The following is a 19,141-nucleotide window of genomic DNA, read 5'->3' on the forward strand; positions in this document are numbered from 1 at the left end:
CTGGGCTTATAATTTCTAATTATAAGTTTGAAATCGCCAACCTGCATTGAGTAAACGTGGTGCACAAACCTTATCTGTGTGGTATGCAATGTGAATGCAATTGCTTTTGTAATCGCATCCACAAAGATGGAGTCTAGAATTCTCTTCTCTGATCTAGCTTTATATTATTTTTCGGACCCTAATCGTGCCTATTATTGAACTGGCTTACCAATAACTAAATGCACTAAAACTAATTCCTAGATTATTTCCGTTAATGTTGAAATCGCAATAATTTCTCTCAGCTCAATTACTCGAGTGTGGGATGAAGGTATAATAGAGGGTCGGCAGTTCTACACCAACGCAACGCTTTAATTTCACATTAACCTCAGCACTATATTGCTAATGGTATTCTCATTATTATAATGAACATAGTACTTAAAGTTTATATTGATTTCCTATGCGTTTGGAATTTGGAACTTCTGTTATTTAACAAAGGGTTTATTTTTGTTTGATTCAGCGGGTGTCACTGGTCCCGTATTTAAGATTTTTTTTTTCATAGTTTGTTTTTATCCGACTGTTGGTTGAGTGGTCGCTAGAGACCGGGCTTCGAAATAGAGTCCTACGTGGGTCAAAACACTATTGAATTATTTCAATGTTAAAATTTCCTCTGAGATTGCAAGGAGTACGTAATAGTGACCAGTATGTGGCAATAGGTTCACTCATTTAACATGGAACTTATAACACAACTTAGTAAAAAGAGGGTGTCATTGCAATGTATAAGTGCACCTCTTTCAGTCCATTCCGGCACTAACAGGCGAGATCTTATAAAGTTACTAGCAAACCCGGTGAACTTCGTTTCGCCACCAATTATTTTCCCTGTTTTTCTGCTTTTTTATTCAATTTTTCCTGAATTTTCTTTGCTATAAACTTCACGGAGCCCGAGACCTTCCCAACGAAAGCAAAACCATGGAAATTGGTTCGTGCGTTCTGGAGTTATAGCGTCAGGAAGGAAAACTCGACTTATTTTTATATTATAGAAATAACGATAAGTAAGAAATCTTCAAATCTTTAGTAAGTCTTCATTTTAGCAATCATTGGACGTGCGTTTCGTCTGCGCATCAGCTAACGGTGTGCCGTATAGCGGCTCTTCTCCAAATGCTGACTGAATACGAACAGTAAAGCACATTGGGTTTTATTTTCGATGTCTCGGCCGCGGTTTCTTGTGCAACGACCGAAAAATGGCCGCCAAAACGTTTTTATTTTAGAATTGAAAACTGTAGTTAATTCTCTTTTTTTGTGTGTTTGGTGTCGTCTGCTTTGGTCATTGCTTCGTAAGGCATTAGTATTATTGTCACAGATAATCACACAAGATTTGACAATAATATTAATATAAATATAACAATAAAAATCATCATCACTTACCGTCATGTGAGATCGCGGTCAAATGCCTGTCTAGATTTAGATAAAAAAAAAAAAACATAAAAAATGTTTACAATCACATCTTAGTCATTTTGGAAGGGCCACAGTGCACATTCCAAATATTTATTTAATGCTGTTGCTTTTACCATTGGAAACAATTCCAACAGCATATCTATCAGTAGGTATCTCAATCTCACGATCCGGAACTGTGGACTGCCTAAGGGGTTACCGGAACTTCAGCTCGAAAAGCAGGAGTAGCAACGGGATGGTCTTTATTCAGTAAGAGTCTGACACAGGGACTGTCTCTCACTTCGCTCAAGGCGGGAGAAGTCATTGGATGATATTCCTCCTTAAATAAATCTGAATTTGATTCATAAAGTAAACCTTACATAAATAATTTACAGTTTTCCTTCACTCTTCATTCTTGATTTAAACGATTTTAGATTCAACAAACTGGGCGTTTCAAACCTCACCTACAAAACTAGGCTCTTAGATTACATTACTAACTAAAAACAAAACAAATGCAATTACAAACTTGCTAAAACTATGAAGTAAAAGACAATCAAGCAGTTTGCCCAATTTGAAATTATACCCAGCAGTGTTGGTTGTTGGTTGCTCACAACCAATTATAATGGAACCAAGGTTGTGTGGCGCAACCACGCGTGAGACATTTTTTATTAGTGTGGTTACCACTGTTCTTACATTTTTCTTATCATTAGCTAGCTTTCCGCCTGCGGTTTTGCCCGGAGTTTACTTGCATGATTGTGACTTGTGTCTGGTTGGGCAACTGATATGCAACGTGTTGCGAGTTCGGTTCTCTCTTGGAACAACACTTTCTGTGATACATGTAATGTTGTTGTTTATCTGGGTCTGTATGTTTATAAACGCTCACTACAACACACAAATGTACACCCACTTTTGTTATAAGTCCCATGTAAAGGGGTGAGCCTATTGCCATTTACTGGGCACAATTCCAGACTCCGAACTATTATTGACAAATGTTCGAAAAACCGAAAAAAGCCTAGTAATACTTTGTCTGAACCGAAAATCGAAACCGAGATCTCTTGTCCGACAGTCGCACTCTTCTTTCTTAAAAGTTTGTATTTAAAAAGTTTTCTATAAAAATGAAATTATTCAAATCGGTTCAATAATTTCGAAACTCATTCAATGTAAACAAACAAACAGTCAAACCATTGCTCTTCACATTAGTAGTTTAAACTAAATACTAGTTATATACCCAGCAATGTAAAGCTAATCTTTGTTTTAATAAGAAATGGAGGCAATGTGATAATGATGGGCTGACCTCCTTTATGGCCATAAAATGGTTGTTGGTTTTTGCAAAGATTAATTTAAAGTGGGTCTTAAAATACAATTGTAGTAATTAAACTTGTAATGTAACGTTCTGTGAATGAAATAGGTACTATGAGTAAAAATATGGTAATTGTATTAAGATGTAATCATAAGTCGTGTAATGGTTGGGTAGAATATTTATATTAATGACTATGTATATTCGTCTCGTGGGTGTCATAAGCTTTGATTAAGGGATTTGATAAACCAAAATGTTTTAAATCCTCCCAATATGGGACTTTTAACATAAATTGTGAAAAGTGAGTGTATATTGTACAGTGGCATTACGTGCCGTAACCAGTCAGGGATAATAGGCGTCGCGTTGCATTAGTAAATATACAGGAGGTCGTCCTTAGCCTATGTGCATTCACCACAAAGGTGCCTTTTATAAAATTATCATACTCTTCGTTACAAAACTAGTGTCAAAAATGTAACACAAAAGGGCATTGAGTAGTTGTTTCGTAACATAGTAACACCTAGTCTCAACCTTGCCGACAATTATCGTCTGAGAACTGCTAAATTCTACACGATTTACACTCCGTATAAAGATTTCTATGGCGCCAAGATCTGAGTTGCACTTGTTTATTTTTACTTCTAAAATAATAGGTATAAACATATTTTTTATACTATTTGAGGGAAAAGAAGTTTTAAATCAGGATAAATAAAAGACAGCACAATTTTCGGCTATAACTGTAGATAGTAAATCCAATAGGGTCCACTACTGGACTATCATAGTTATAAAAAACCTTTGGCAAGCGGATTGGAGTTCGCAGTTCAAAATAACCATTCGTTGCTTGATCACTGTTAAAAATTGCATCCCTTAATCAGCTCGCACGATACCAGCTGGAAGAGTAGGGGTGTTGACACATACTTATTTACGTAGATACCTTAAAATCAGTGGAATCTCTGGTCTGTCCAACATTGTACTCGATTACAGAATACTAATGCTACACATGGATAGAATGCCAAAATACGCACTGCCTAAACAGGTCAATCTCGTTCATAGTGAAACCTGTCTGGAATTCTGATATGGAATGTTTGAAGTTATATTATTATGTTTTGGGTTGTTATGTAATATTCCAGTTGTGTTCTGTGAAATGATATTTAGTAGGTTGTGGTCTTCTTATATTTTCTACGTAGACTATTTGGTTTAATTAAAAAAATGTGAGTTAATTAAAAAAATGAGAGTCCTGGGGTTAACTGTAGGATTAGGCCGCAAAAACCTTTACACAGAGAGGAGTGGAAAGAGGGTAGGACTGGTACATAGCAATAGTACCCTTTTAATACATAAAGCATACCATGTATAAAATTGTAATATTATCCTTATATGTATGTATAGCTAAAACAGTTAAACAAAAATATATACATATAAAGGAATGTGCTTTCATATTACAATTCAGAGCAAGTCCCCAAGTCTTGACTTAGAATTATTACTTTACGTTAAAAGTACCGTTGTCTGTTTGTGCAAAAATGTGCGGAAAACAATATATTTCGTGGTGGAATCCTTAAATGTTTGTTTTATTGCCAAATTGATTTATTTTATTGCCTTGTGCAACACATCAAAATTTGAGGTCAAGTATTTGCAAGTACGACTCATAGATATCATACGGAAATATTTGAATTTCGATAATTCAGTCACAACACGAAGAGTTATGTTGTTCCTATTACATCTGTAAAAAATGTTTTATACTCTGTTTTATATTTATAACGACGACTCCTATTACTTCTGTAAAAATGTTCTATACTCAGTTTTGTATTTGTTATCTGTGGATAATAAAATACTGGCCACCTGTAATGCGCGGGAATGCGCCATGTTGTCTATGCATTATTATTCTATTACAAAAAAAGTAAAAGAGTTTGCTAATGGCGGTCAGTGGTCACTCGTTTCTGTATTTATACATAACATACTATGTTACTATATAAATAAATAAATAATAAAATAACATATCGCTAATATCAATGTTAATAATTAAGATTTGACAAAAATTACACCTAATCAAACAAATTAAATTCTATTGCCATTTTTTATTTTACTAAACTTTTCTTGTTTCTTTGTTACAGTATTCCAACAATGACATAAAAGTCCCACAAGATGGCGCTACGGTTGAAAAAAGACATCAAGAAGGCCTCCTACTACGTGTGGTTCCTCGGTGCGCAGGAGTCGCGCGGCCTCCGAGGGGAGGAGTTTGCACTCCCTGCTATACGCATACTAGAGGACAGAGCGAGGGACTTGGAACCTTTTAAAGTTACTTTACAGGTTAGTAGAGTTATTATAAACTTAGTATTGATGATGAGATAGAGTCAAGAAGATTTTTTTTTATTTTCAGACGTATGTGTATTGTCATCTTTCTGCTATTTTTTATAATATTAAACGCGTTTTCAAATCCTTCTATAACTTAGAATTTCCAAAAGGAAAAATAGTCCCAAAAATAGTTGTATCCGCAAACTAATTGGCAGGCCACAACTGTGGAATTAGCAGTCGTCGGCGTTATTTCTGAACCGATACGACCTTCAAACTTTCAAGAAAAGAGCGTATTCTTTTTTAATAGACCGGCAATGCACCTGTGACTCCTCTGGTGTTGCGGGTGTCCTTGGGCAGCGCTGATCGCTTACCATCAGGTGACCAGTCTGTTCGTTTGCCCCTTATTTCATAAAAAGTGAAGACTTTTAAGTGACTATCGCCAAGTATTAAATAGTTACTGAATATAATGCTTTTCTTTAAAATTCTCTACTGAAAACAAAATAATATGTTTGTTTGCTGACACTATAAGCAAATCTGAGACATCGTCCTCAACCTGCATCCATCAAGTTCACGAGATAGTAGGTAAAGTAAATTCTCACGAATGTGTAAGAATTTCGTAATTCTTATAAACACACCCAAAAGGTGTGTTTTGCATTAAGGAAAATAATAACTTGTTTTTGACCCAGATGCCTACGGATGTAGGAATTTTGAGGCATACTTTGAGGTTTTTGTGCATGGTGGAAGTTTTTAAATGAGATTGGGGTAATAAAAGTAGATAGAAAGTATTGTTATTTAAAGGACAATATGTAATAGATACAGTATTTCAATCTCAACTAAAATCACGATTTACTCACGTATTAATGAAGAAAAAGCTTTACTAGTTCCGAGTCACAGAGGGACTTTTCATCACGAGTAAACCGTGATTTTCATTTTATAATTTAGTATTTTTCTGTCGGACAAGGACTCATAGCCCTCTTATGAAATGTAAGGTATTTTAAATTAAGTGAGAGCCTTTCAAGCAGACGTATCAATTTCTACTGATAACAAAAATAACTCCAACCTTATCTATGACAGCAAAAATTCCAACAAAGAATTTTAGTTGCTAATCAAATACAATTAAATGTCAATTTGGAATGAATGGAATGCCGATCGATCTCGTTCACTTGTAAACTATGACTATGAGTGATATTGGGGAAAGTGGAGGCATCGTTCTAATTGGTTGCGTTACTCTTCACGTTACGTAAAACTGTGTAAGTTAGTGTAAGCGAGGAACTGCGAGAGGAGTTCCGATGTCGATTGGTAGATAATTGTTATGTAGGTATGTTGTTGAATGGTTCGGATGCTATGATGATGATTATAATGACCGGCTCGACCGCAGTGATACGGCACGACCTCACAGAAAACCGTCGTGAAATAACGCTTGCGTTGGGGTTCTTTTCTAATGAGGTTACCGGAGGCCCAAATAACCCCCTTCCCAATCTTCCCCAACAACCCTTAAATTCCTAACCCCCAAAAGGCCGGCAACGCACTTGTAACGCCTCTGGTGTTTTGGCTGTCCATGGGCGGAGGCGATTGCTTATCATCAGGTGATCCGTCCGCTCGTTTACCGGCTTATACCATAAAAAGTGCCTTCAACATTTTAAGACGTTAAGAAACACCTATTAAGTTTTTGACTGCCAACAGAAAACTGTTGAAGGCAAATCCTCCGCTCACGTCGGTCACCGGTGACCCCCGTGGCGTTTAAAGTGTTAAGTTACTCTCTTTTACACATAATGTACAATTTTTCTCTCCCCCAGGTATCCCACAAAGGCCTGAAGATAATTCAGAATGTCACAGCCAAGGGCAAACAGCAGACCATCAAGCACTTCATACCGCACGGCAGTATCACCAGCGCAGTGGTGCAGGCAGACGTGGTGGCCTGCGTGTTGCTGCTCTACAACCCGTTGACTGGATGCCCTGTACATGTTCATGCTTACAGGTTGGTGGTACCTTTTGAAGCTGGAGTTAGAGCTGGGTGTTTGAATGTTGTGTTTTGTTGTGTTTAAGATATTTTAATTGAGTTTATATTGAGTTTCTGGTCTAGATTGATCTAGATATATTTGCAATGGGTTTATGGCTTTTTCTTTCATTTAGTCAAGATTCCTGGCGATATAAATTGGTTGATACGAGTATCAATATTGGTTAACAATTAAATTTAAAAAAATTCTCATTGTTTATTAGCATTTTTTCGGATTTGTATGTAATATTATTTATTCAAAGTTGTAAAATGCTTGCTTCTTGCACTGTTTACTGTTATCTGCACAAAATACCTACGACATTAAGTCCACATATTTTACTATATGTGCATGAAGCTTATAAAATAAATAAATAAACAAAATATGCTACACTAAACCATACGATAAACATACATTTCATTTAGCAAAAAGCAAACGTTACTATCAAAAAAGTGCAAACGAATTTTACAAAACGTATCCTCTTCACTTAGAGATACACTCATACAATTTGAAATAATCTCAAAATGAGTAGGAAACGAATGACATTTAGCACATTATTGTAAGGTCACAGCTTAATGTCAAGACCTCGCGATGTTCTAGCCCAACTGGTTTCTAACTACTGAGCAAATGTTCGCTACATATGCACGGTACGGCTACATATGTTGTATTGTACAACTCTTATTCATAAAATGATGTTATAGGTAGTTTAGCTTTTATATTTCTTATAAAAATTGTTCGTAGAATAATGTAAGCAAATATGTGAACGTGTAAAAAGCTTAAGTGAGTTTTTTAATTACTATTCTCTATCTTAGCGATTATTATATCACGAAGCTCTTATTTCAGTCAGATTTACCTCATTCTTTTCTATTTTTGGTAGAAGATTTCTCGTGTAAATGACATTTAAACCCTAATCAAACTAATCTGTAAAAAAATATTTTACCTAAACGTATGAAATTAATTGACACTGTAGTGACATTCGTGAATTATGTCAAAACTTATGTCAAGCTACTAAATTTTGTAATCACTTCACAAGAAAAGAGCATATTAGTTGTTTTGAAAAGCAGGCAACGACTACTGGTGTTGCGGGTGTATGGACGGTGTTGATCGCTTACCATCAGATGACACATCTGATCGTTTGCCCCTATTCCATAAAAAATCAGATTTCGCTAAGCATTTAATTATTAATAATGCCATTTGCTATCTAAGCAAACAGATACAAGTTAACACGAAACGTTTTAATTGAAACGTCCGATCCTCTTCACCTACACTACATACATAGAAAAGGTAATATATTGTAGTATTATACATGACATTTAGCACGTATGTAAGGTACACATTAATCAAGACCTCGCGATTGTTTCTCTAAAACAAGGTTTCTAAGTTACTCAGCTAAATGTTCGCTATCATATGCACGGAACAGCTACATATGTTATATTGTACATCACTCTTATTCATAAAAGGATCTTATAGCTAGTTTAGCTTTTATTTTCTTAAAAGGACTAGGTAGGAGTTGTTGATTAAGTGGTATTCTTAAATGAATAATGTTAGGTGCAAATATGGGAACGTGTAAAAACTCTAAACACGTTGATGGCTAGTAGCGCTAATATTATGATGAATATGCCTAATTTATCTATCTTAGCAACGCACTTGTAACTCCACCAATGTTCTTGTCTCCATTGCCGATTTATTCAGTCACTTATTCTATTGGGCAAATCGTCGGCTGATTTTTCCCCCATAGAAAAAATGTTTTAAACCTGCTCAAAGAATGTTGAAAATAAAAGCTCAATGAAATTAATTTTCCTGACACTTAGATTCGTGTCAAAACGTAATTAGAACAGTATATTTATTTGCACTAACATACAAAATTATTTACATAATTTTAATACAAGCCATAATTGTCTGGTCGACATACAGGTCAACACTACAGTTTATATTGAAACGTCCGATTCTTACCTACCTACATACGTACGTATGTAAGTACACATATAATCGATCCATTGTTTCTCTAAAACAAGGCAAGTTATCAGCTAATCGTTGCATATCAGTGGCGGAACAGAAACCAATTTATTTTTACATCACTCTCTGATATAAACCTCCATTCTTATCATGATGGTTGATAAATAGGTCTATTTGGGGTCTTGGGGTTAGTAGGACTAGGTACAAGTTGTTAATTAAGTGGTATCCTAGAATTTAGCAATTGAATGTGCCTGTTTTAGACGCATTCACAATATTCTAACTCAAAACCATTAACAGACAGTCGATGGTTATATTAAAATGGAATTATCTTAGAAACATTTGTTATACTTTAGACTTGGAGGATAGAGCTATTAATGATATACCATAATGAATCGTCGAGTCATTTGTCCGCACGTTCCATAGAAAAAAAAAGTTAAAATTAAAGATCGGATAAATAACCGACATGTACATGGGACGGGCCGTATTCATAACAGCGTATCGAGATCGCGTATCATGTATACGCGTATCATAATCCCCGTCCACATATGCGATCATGATACGCGTCGACGATACGGATACGGTGATCGGATCGGGCAAATGATACATGTCTGGACCCGCCTTAATACTACTTCCCAACAATATCTGACACAAAGGGTGCCATCTTCACCTGACATCTGACATTTAGTGTCGCAACTACCGCCATCTGTATGCAATCCCCGCAAACTGAGCGGCCATTATTCATGTACCAACATTACAATATCTTAAAGGTTCCCAGGAAAATATTAATTGTTATTGTTTGTTGTTTGTGCTTGTATTTTAATGGAAATTCGCAATAAAGGTTTGGAGACTTTGGAAAGGTATTTATAATTATTTAGGTATTGGTGTAGGTAATTATTTATTTGCTTAAGTTGAGAATCTACTAAGACCTTTATAATATATGAAAAAATGTAAAGTCGTTTCTTTTATTACTATTTAATAAAATTCCAATCACAATTCCGTGGTTTGAGGAGATTTGTCAATAAAATATTCTATTAATATTCATTATACGTTTAGTCCTCTCTTGGTTCTTCAGCCCCTTAAAAAAATTCTATTATAGTTGAAGCTTGCTTTAGGAGAATTCAGTGTAGCATTTACAAGGTATAAGTTTTAATGACGTAAATGTCTATTTCTAATTCATCATCATCATCATCAATAATCTGTTTTTGAGGGGTAAAATCATTCAAAGACTTCTCCGGCCTTAGGTGAGACGAGAGAGCGTCAGACTCTTACTGACTAAAAACCACCCCGACGAAACGCCCCAGTAACCCGCTAGGGAGTCCGTAATATGCTGGGACAGTTTACTGTTAGACATATAATGGATTCTACTTAAGACGATCGAAGCATCAAACTTAGCAACAATTTAAAACCAAATCCTTCAAAATACCGCTTACATTACACGCACAAAACCACCACTTTAAAGATTTCCATTTTAATGTGGCAACGGCTGACATATCACGTTTGTGCGCCTGCGCATCTAGAGGTCAAAGCGACATCTAGCGGCGCTCGCCGAGAATTCGTTACGAGACCCACTTTTGTAGTTTATGGATATTCAAGTTTGACTAGAAAGAAGTTTACAATGGTAATTCGACTTTAAGTGGTGCTAACGAGAGTCCAAAGTCGATAAGTTGTAATATTATTGTTATATTGTGAAATTTGCTGAATACGACTGTCATATGTATTTAGGAAGATTTTAACTAACACAACTCAGAATCAATGACATCTGACATTTGAAATTTAGGGATCACGACTGCCTAGCGTGTTACCGGGGCTCTGGCTCGAAAAGCAGGGGTGGTAAGAGTCTAACACTCTCTCTTGCCGCACTCAAAGCAAAATAAGTCATTGGATGATTTTCCCTCCGCAAAAAAAAGGATCACGACCATTTCGATACATCCAAGATCAAGAAAGTCAGTTGAGTTATTCTAAAGTCATTATAAATGATATAAAAACGTTAAAGACTTCATAACTATTATAATGTTACTGATACTAAATCAACAGATTTTTATAGCAAGATTAATATTCTATCAACCTACAATAATTTAGATTATAAAAAGAAAACCAGTACTGTCTAATAATTGATAATATCCTGTACCAATACTAAAATACTTTTATATCAAACGAAAGCATTAGTTATCATGATATGTTTACGACAATAATCTAAACAAGTGGTCTTCATAATCTAAACCAAGATTGTGCATTAAGAGCCGGCTTTAATGGCCGCAAAAAGGTTCTATACTGGTCGTAATAAGATCCCTAGTATAGGGCTGTGCTTTATTTTTACTTTGTTAGTTTTCAATAAATTATTTAGTATTTGCAATATGTATTTATTTAAAAATCGTCTAAAATTACATACATATTTTGAAATAACTTAAAAAAAATATATATACCTAATCATTTATTTTTTGAATATCTAATTTTAAACACTCTGTAATATTGTAATATATATATAGTCTTCAATTTAATAGTCATAAGAGTGACTGCTTTAATCAAAGTGTTATTTTGGTCCATATTAAATATGTACTGGAAATTCGTTATCAAATTCTTCTACCAATTTACACTCTAATGAACGACAACAATACATTACACACTCAGATAAGAAAACTCCATTCCCTACGTGTATTTTGTTCAGACTATTTTACATGAGTATTAACCATTTCCATTCATCATAATGCATCTAATCAGATATTAACATAGTTCAACCGTAAGTATCTTGACTTATAAACGGTGTTAGTGACCCTCACTTTGTTAGCAGCATACATAGATATTTTTATACTACCTAGCCCTAACTAGACCCTACCGGTTCCGACCCTAACGAGCCCGCGTTAGAAGCTGCTCCATAATATAAGCAGTTTTGATTAGAATATAAATGAAAATCATTAAACTTTTGCATCCCACACTTGTATTACAGCAATTTTATGAGCCCCTTTTAATAGCAAGTTTGTTTTTACTTAGAAAGGAGGTTAGATTATTATATTTATTTACGCATCCTCTTTGCATGTGGTCGTCGTAAAAATGTTATTGGCTGCACAGAAAGTTTTCATTGCCGCGGAAAGTTTATGCGAAAATTAAAAACGATTTCTGTCATTTGTTTAGGCGCGTAAACTTGACGTTTATGGTTGAACAAATGTCTCGAGAGTTCAAGATTAATCACGCATACAGTTATATTAAATTTTCTATTTAAAAACTTGTTTTCAATAGCGAATTTATTCATTCATTAGGGACATGCCAAGGTGTGGCAAAACCACACAAAAATTCATTTAAAAATCAAGGATAGCGTATACTTTCTAATGAATAGAAATAATAGCATTTCTAGCGCAAAGGTGAATAGGGCGACCTCTGACAAAGACATAGACACACATAATTCGAATAAACACATCGAAAACACATCCATCGACTGTTGTCTTCACAAAAAGTTTTGGTTTTACCCTTTCACCGCGTCAATGGTCACGCGGCGCGAGTAATTCACGCATTTGACAGCTCACAAAAATTTTGACAGCTGTTCCAATATGGCTGACTTGAATAAAAAAATACTTTCACTTATATTTCGTCGTTACAAATAAGTTTTGGCGGCAACAATGGACACGTTTGGGTGTTATAAATAGACGATGGTTTGTTAATGCTGCGTGAAGAGAAAATTAAAATGGCGGCTGGGATTTTTTTGTAGCAAAGGTACTGTTGCTTTCTGCCTTGTATCGATATTATAGGAGAATCGATTTGATGTGACACTCGATTATTACTTGCGTCGTTAGTAGCGATGACATTGCAGAATTATGTCGAATTATATCACAGATTATAAAACTTGTGATTGGTCTCTGTAAGGTCATTATGATATCATCAAGATGGACATTTTGGGTACAAATATTTGTTTAGCGGAAGTAAGCAATAATTCATAATAGCTATTACCTAATTCAATAGAAATAAGAAAACATTGATATATTATGTACTCGTAATATTTGAAAATATTCATATATGATGACGAGGGGTCATCATATATCAATATTTTTAACAGTAAATTACGGTTTTGTTTTCATCAAATTCACACAGAATATAGTTTCTAGATCATAGCACCCTTGATTGACTTCCAAATCCTTGTAAATAACGAAAATTCAAGCAGACTCATTGAAGGTTACTAAGAATGTATCGAAAAATTACGTCTTCTCTACTCTTGACCCTCTATTCAACCGGCTTGCTTAAAAACAAGTGCGAAGAGTGTATCTGTTCTAGACTCATAAAAACAACTCATACTAACACTAAAATATTAAGCTAGTCTCATTATGATTGGTCAACGAGACTAAACGCTTTGTCTAGCCTCATTCTGATTGGTCAGCAATACTAGAGACTTAAGCAGATCTCATTATCATTGGCCGAAGTTTTATCAAGCAGATCTCATTATGATTGGCCTTTGGGTTTTATAGTGGTATTCTCATTGTAAAATAGGTATAGAGACTCAAAAATATTCACCTTTTACCATTAAATCCTCTTTACCTTGACATTCATACGAGATTGTTAGTTCAAATGAGTCAGATGCGGCCTGAGGTCACGTTGAACAGGATAATGTATAATTACTACATCATCAACCATTATAATTTGACCTTTCACACATTGGAATGCTCATCTTTTTAATTAGAATCGAATTTCTTGATCCTTTTTGTTTCTCTAAAATGTATTTAATTAGACAAGTGTAGGTGTGATATTCTTTTGTTCAGTGTGATTCAAAATTATTGATTTCAAATAGACCGGGAAGGCACTTTTGAAAGTCAAAGCAAATATTACAATATTTAAAAAAATACCGTCTGTCGGTCAGTCCTCTAGTGAAGCTATTTGCTCGTTCCAAAGTGTAGATTCCTATGGAGATGAACGAGCAAGAAACTTCATAGGTTACTCTTTTTCAATCAGGTTTACAATACTTGGTTACATTGTTTCGTAGTCAGTCAAAGTCAAAATTATTTTTTATTTAAAATAAAGCGGGAAGTCACTTTTGAACATCAGAGCCTTGTAATATCAGAGCCTTATCATATGTTCTATTTGCTCGTTCCAAAGTGTAGATTCCAATTGAGAAGAGATTTTTTTTTAAATAAATAAAAATACTTTCAACACAATAGAAAACAAACTAACCTTTTATCTTAATACCCTATTAACATTTTTGGCACCCAAACACCCACGTAGAAGGTAGCTCATCATAATTTAACCAACTTCTCAGAAGCGAGGTACAAGCAATGTGTTGGTGCAGCTTACCCGACCTTGGAGATGTGTATTGTGTATTTAAGTGACAGGCTGTTGAATATCGCCTACAGAGTGATATACAGCCTCTTTATATACAACCTTCAACTGTGTGAATAGTATGTGCATGCCTTTATTTAGATAGTGTGTTCAATGGATGAGCTTTATAGCTGTGAATGGGAAACTTATAGTCGTTTGCACCAACCACTAACTGAGAATAGGGATGATGACGGGGTATAAAAATTAAAAATCTATTTAGTCAATCAGTTGGGTAATGGAAAATTATTAGACACGTATTTTTTTATTTAGTTGTATAAGTAACTATACTGAGATAAAACGAATCAAAGTTTAGAAGTGCAAATACGTCATTTCTACGTATAAAACGTACCTAGAAGTGACATCACGCGATATTTCAAATCAATATATCTTCGAAATTATTTGTTTCCGTAAGAAAATAAAAAAACCGACATTGAAACAAAAATTAGTCATCTACCATATTACTTTGCATGAAGTAACTTAACTTATTTTCGCATTTATAATATTAGGATTACTTAGAATATTCCTCTCACAATCTTCCAAGTAAAGTTAAGCAACCGCTTCAACTTTATAGTAAATAGAAAATACTTAGAATCACATTATGTGAATTGCCAAGATTCTAATGCCTTCAATTGTCCTGCAGCCAAATATTTCTCAATACTTGGCTATTCGATGCTAATCGTCTTTGCATATACAATCCTTACATTTATTATAAACAAGTTATATATATTTTTATATGTTGAACGGTTTTAATAAGCTTATATTGTATGGTTATCAAGATTAAGAGTGTGTACCAAATATCAGATCGATCAGATGTCAGATAAGGAGTTAAATGCTAAATTTTACCAAAGTAGACTGAAGCTAAATAAAACTATTTACTAAAAGAAGTTTCCTTTCTTTTAGTATGAAGGCGAAATTCTCACTAAAAATACTGGACAACTTTTTTGAAGTAAGGGCAAAAAGTAAAGTTTAGGTTGCCTACTGATTTATTTGAGTTTTGACTACGTCGGTAAAAAGTAAGAACCAGAATTACTCGAAGTATTAAAATAAATAGTCCTAAATACACTGAACCACAGTCAAAACAAGCGCTAAAACCAAACTAGTAGTTCGATTTGCATCATCATAAAAAAAAACAATTATTTAAAACATAAATAATAGCATAGAATCACAAATATTTTTAAGGTATGAATAGAAATAGAAAATAGGGATTCATAGCTAACAAGGAGTGTCACAATTTGACCTTTGTTCCAAAAGTGTGATGTTATGTTATTATAAATAGCAGGCTCCTATTAACATAAATATTCCAAATAATTGAATGCAGTTACTGAGATCATTCGGCTATGCATCACCATCGCTGTTCATTGAATAAACATTGCACAATTGAAATTCTTGTGGTGTTAGCAAAATAAACAGATAAATTGCCTCTATCGATAAAGGTCGATTTGGCAAGAATTGAGCACTATTGTGTGGATTTATACCTACAAATGCTTCGATGGTTGAATGGTCAGGCGTGGATTAATTTTGACATCAGATTCAGTTTTACTTTTTGGGATTCTTTTTTTTTGGAATAAGCCGGTAAACGAGCAATATTTAATTTGGAATAAACAGGTAAGCAATCGCCGCCGCCCATGGACACTTGAAACACCAGAAGCGTTACAACTGCGTTGTAAGTCTTTTGGGGGTTAGGAATTTAAGGGTTGTTGGAGATTCGACAATTTTTGGAAATAGCACAGATTCTGCATTTAAATACATTGAATGCGTACAGACTCTACGTGCGTACAGCGTGTCGCGTGGCACGCGAGCTTTAAAAGTCATCAGACCACCACAGATCGGCCCCACAAGGACTGATTTCGACCCGCAAATGCGAACTGCCTAACGGGTTACCAAAAATCTCAATGTGGTAAATTTTTGATGCTGCATAATGTCTAATAGTCTTAAATTATTTGTGGAAGTCCAGGAAAGGTTTAGAGAAGGTGAGAACAAAATGTTTGAGGCAATACGACGTTTGCCAGTTCAGCTAGTTTATAATAAAAGGTACTATACATATATATGCCTATTTACCCCATCAGCATAAAAAGTGATGATACAACATTACATACACATATACGAAAAATTTAGAACAATGTACAAATGTACATTGAACCATCAGACAAGTGTCTACCTTGACATTAAAATGTCAACATTCCTTTACTGAGCGAGTTTCGAACATCGAACGCAATTCGCATCGAATCGTGTAACATTGTGTTCGTTTTTGTTGCCCATGCGCATAAGATGAGGTGCGCCTGTCACACCGTACTGTTTATTAAGCGGATTATGTTTGATTGGATTAGTGTTGATTTTGTAATTCTTAATTATTTGGGTTGTGTTAATGGTGTGTTAATTTGGGGTTTAGCATAATTTGAGTACGGTAGTTATTTCTATGTGTGTGGTAGGATGTGTTAATGAGGGTGCAGAAGAAGTGCATAGAAATCTGGTTCGTAATTTTGAGTTTATTTTTATCATTCATGTTTCTTTTTAAACCATCCATGTCCATTCTATGATGCATTGGTTTTCAAATCAACAATGAGAATTTGTGTACTATAATCGCAAATAAATCAGATACATTGCTTTAAACGTAATGCGCAGTTACGTACCTATCAATTGAAATTTAATTCAAATTCAAATTTAGGTATTTATTTGTTCATAACACATCTCATACGTCTGCACAGTTGATGCGGTGGCTGGGCAACTGGTTGCCGCCCAGCGTGTTGCGAGTTCGATTCCCGCACGGAACAACTATTTGCAGATCACACAAATTCTTGTTCCGGGTCTGGGTGTGGAGTGTGAGCTTGTATGTTGCACCCACGACACAGGAAACAATACTAATGTGGCCCAAAATTAAAAAATAAATAAAAGAAAAATAAAAAAAATCTCCTTGTTCGACAGATACATCAGTTTTTTCCATTTACACGATCAACTTCATTACGCTCCGGTGTAATACACATCCACTTTAATCTCCAATGAAGTGGCATGTTATAAATTTTCACTTTAATTACTAACTACAAGACTTACAAGTAGTAGGTAATAATACTCATTCATTTTCTAAAATAACACGACAGATGATGCGCCAAAGGAATTTGACCTTTAAATGTCCTTACAGTGAACTCAAAATGATTATCAAGTATTTTAATGACGTTGTAATACCAAATAAGCAACTAATGACCTGTCATCGGATGTTATTCTAGAATTATTAGTCTTTGTTAATTAATATTATTCTCGTTTTCAATATGTTTATAAATGTAGATGTGTTTTTTATGGTATAAGCCGGTAAACGAGTAGACGGATTACCTGATGGTAAGCAATCGCCGCTGCCCATGGACAACTGCACCACCAGAAGCGTTACAAGTGCGTTACCAATCTTTTGGGGGTCTATTGTGGAATCAGGTATTGGGAATATTGTAATTGGGTCTTCGGTAACCTCACTTACACAACGCAAACGTTGTTTACGTCTGTTTTCTGTGAGACAGTGGTATAACTCCGGGCTCTCCCACACCTATAGAGTCAAAATGCTTGTTTTATGGACTGTAAAAGATCATTTAGCTCACCCCAGTCATATTAGCAAAAATATTTTGATTTTAGTTCAAAGAAACAGTTAAATGTCTTTTGAGATAATTTAACTCATCCCAATCTCATTTGGTTATTCAAGTATTTCATTGGACAATATGGTATTGTACATACATATACAAAGAATGTACAGTCAGCATGTTTGTTTGCTACCCTTACCGGCCTTGTATTCATTCCCTTCAGCCAAGGTTACTCTAATGGCTCTGCTGTGAAGCAACAGCACCGTATACACGACACACAGGTTGTAGGCCCGCCTACTATCGATAACAGGTTCAATCGGCTATTGGTACAGTTGGTAGCAAAAATATTGCATATGATGTTTTATTTTCGATTAAAACAAATTCCCTGACTTAAACCTTTTAAAATGCAATCTGTAAATTCTGTAATCCAGATAGATTGCCAAATGGCGATTGGCAGATGCCAACCGTGGAGATGTCAAACCCTATTTTAAGAGAAGGTCTCTAGTCTGGCAGCGGATTGTTACGGGCTGTTGATGATAATGATAGTCTTTACATGAGAAGATCTTGAAAGAAATAAAGGGACTTGTTTTGGAGTCATTTTTCTACATGAAAATATATATCTGTACCGATCAGAGTACGTCTGGCGCTCTGTTTGGCCGGCTCCAATAAACCTACCAACCAGAACAAACACAGTAATGTTTCGATCTCGTTGAACGTAAAACAATCTCATTCTAAACCCTCAGAACGATGTATGATTAGTTAATACAAACAAAAATAAAATCAACTCATATGTTCATTTTATTAACAAAGCAGTTCCTTATTTTACTTTATTTTGTAAACGTACTGTAAGTATTATAATTTGTCACCACATCCATATCAAGCCTTCAGAGAATTTTCTCGCTGCCTGTACTTCACCTCTTCAATACTCGGACCACCAGTAGTAGGGCGTACATTAATCAGCTTTAATATAATACAAATTATACATTCAAATTGATACCAAGCTGTGTGGTACTTACGATTGAAATTCGGATGTCGTAATAATGGTATGGAATGTTGTATCTCATTGATTCGGTGGTTGAAAATATGACTTCTGTATGTGAGGTCCTAGAGAAACTGTATGCATTTAATTTTTTTAATAGAATTGGATACCTTTATACATACATTAGCGACCTCTACCTAATAATGTTTCAAGTGCATTCAATATTAAACCATAAGGTATTCAGAACAAAGTTCAAAATGAGAAAACACAGTAATTTACGAAACTACCAATCACAAACAAAACAAAAACATATCAATCACGCAATTTAATAGACACCTAACACAAGAAACATTTAAAAACAGAACCCTTT

At 34.9% G+C, this 19,141-nt stretch overlaps 1 protein-coding gene across 2 annotated transcripts in view; it reads left to right on the plus strand.

Moving 5' to 3' along the window:
* Positions 1–19,141, plus strand: part of LOC118274786 (SAFB-like transcription modulator) — a 90,057-nt gene that overhangs the window by 56,192 nt on the left and 14,724 nt on the right. For both annotated transcript variants that reach the window (XM_050697061.1, XM_050697062.1), the window contains exons 4-5: positions 4,807–5,002; positions 6,784–6,965. In XM_050697061.1, coding sequence (XP_050553018.1) covers positions 4,838–5,002; positions 6,784–6,965 — 347 coding nt within the window. In that variant the 5' untranslated portion in view covers positions 4,807–4,837. The remainder of the gene's footprint in view (positions 1–4,806; positions 5,003–6,783; positions 6,966–19,141) is intronic.

Source organism: Spodoptera frugiperda, chromosome 11 (genome assembly GCF_023101765.2).
Source record: "Spodoptera frugiperda isolate SF20-4 chromosome 11, AGI-APGP_CSIRO_Sfru_2.0, whole genome shotgun sequence".
Classification (NCBI taxonomy): domain Eukaryota; kingdom Metazoa; phylum Arthropoda; class Insecta; order Lepidoptera; family Noctuidae; genus Spodoptera; species Spodoptera frugiperda.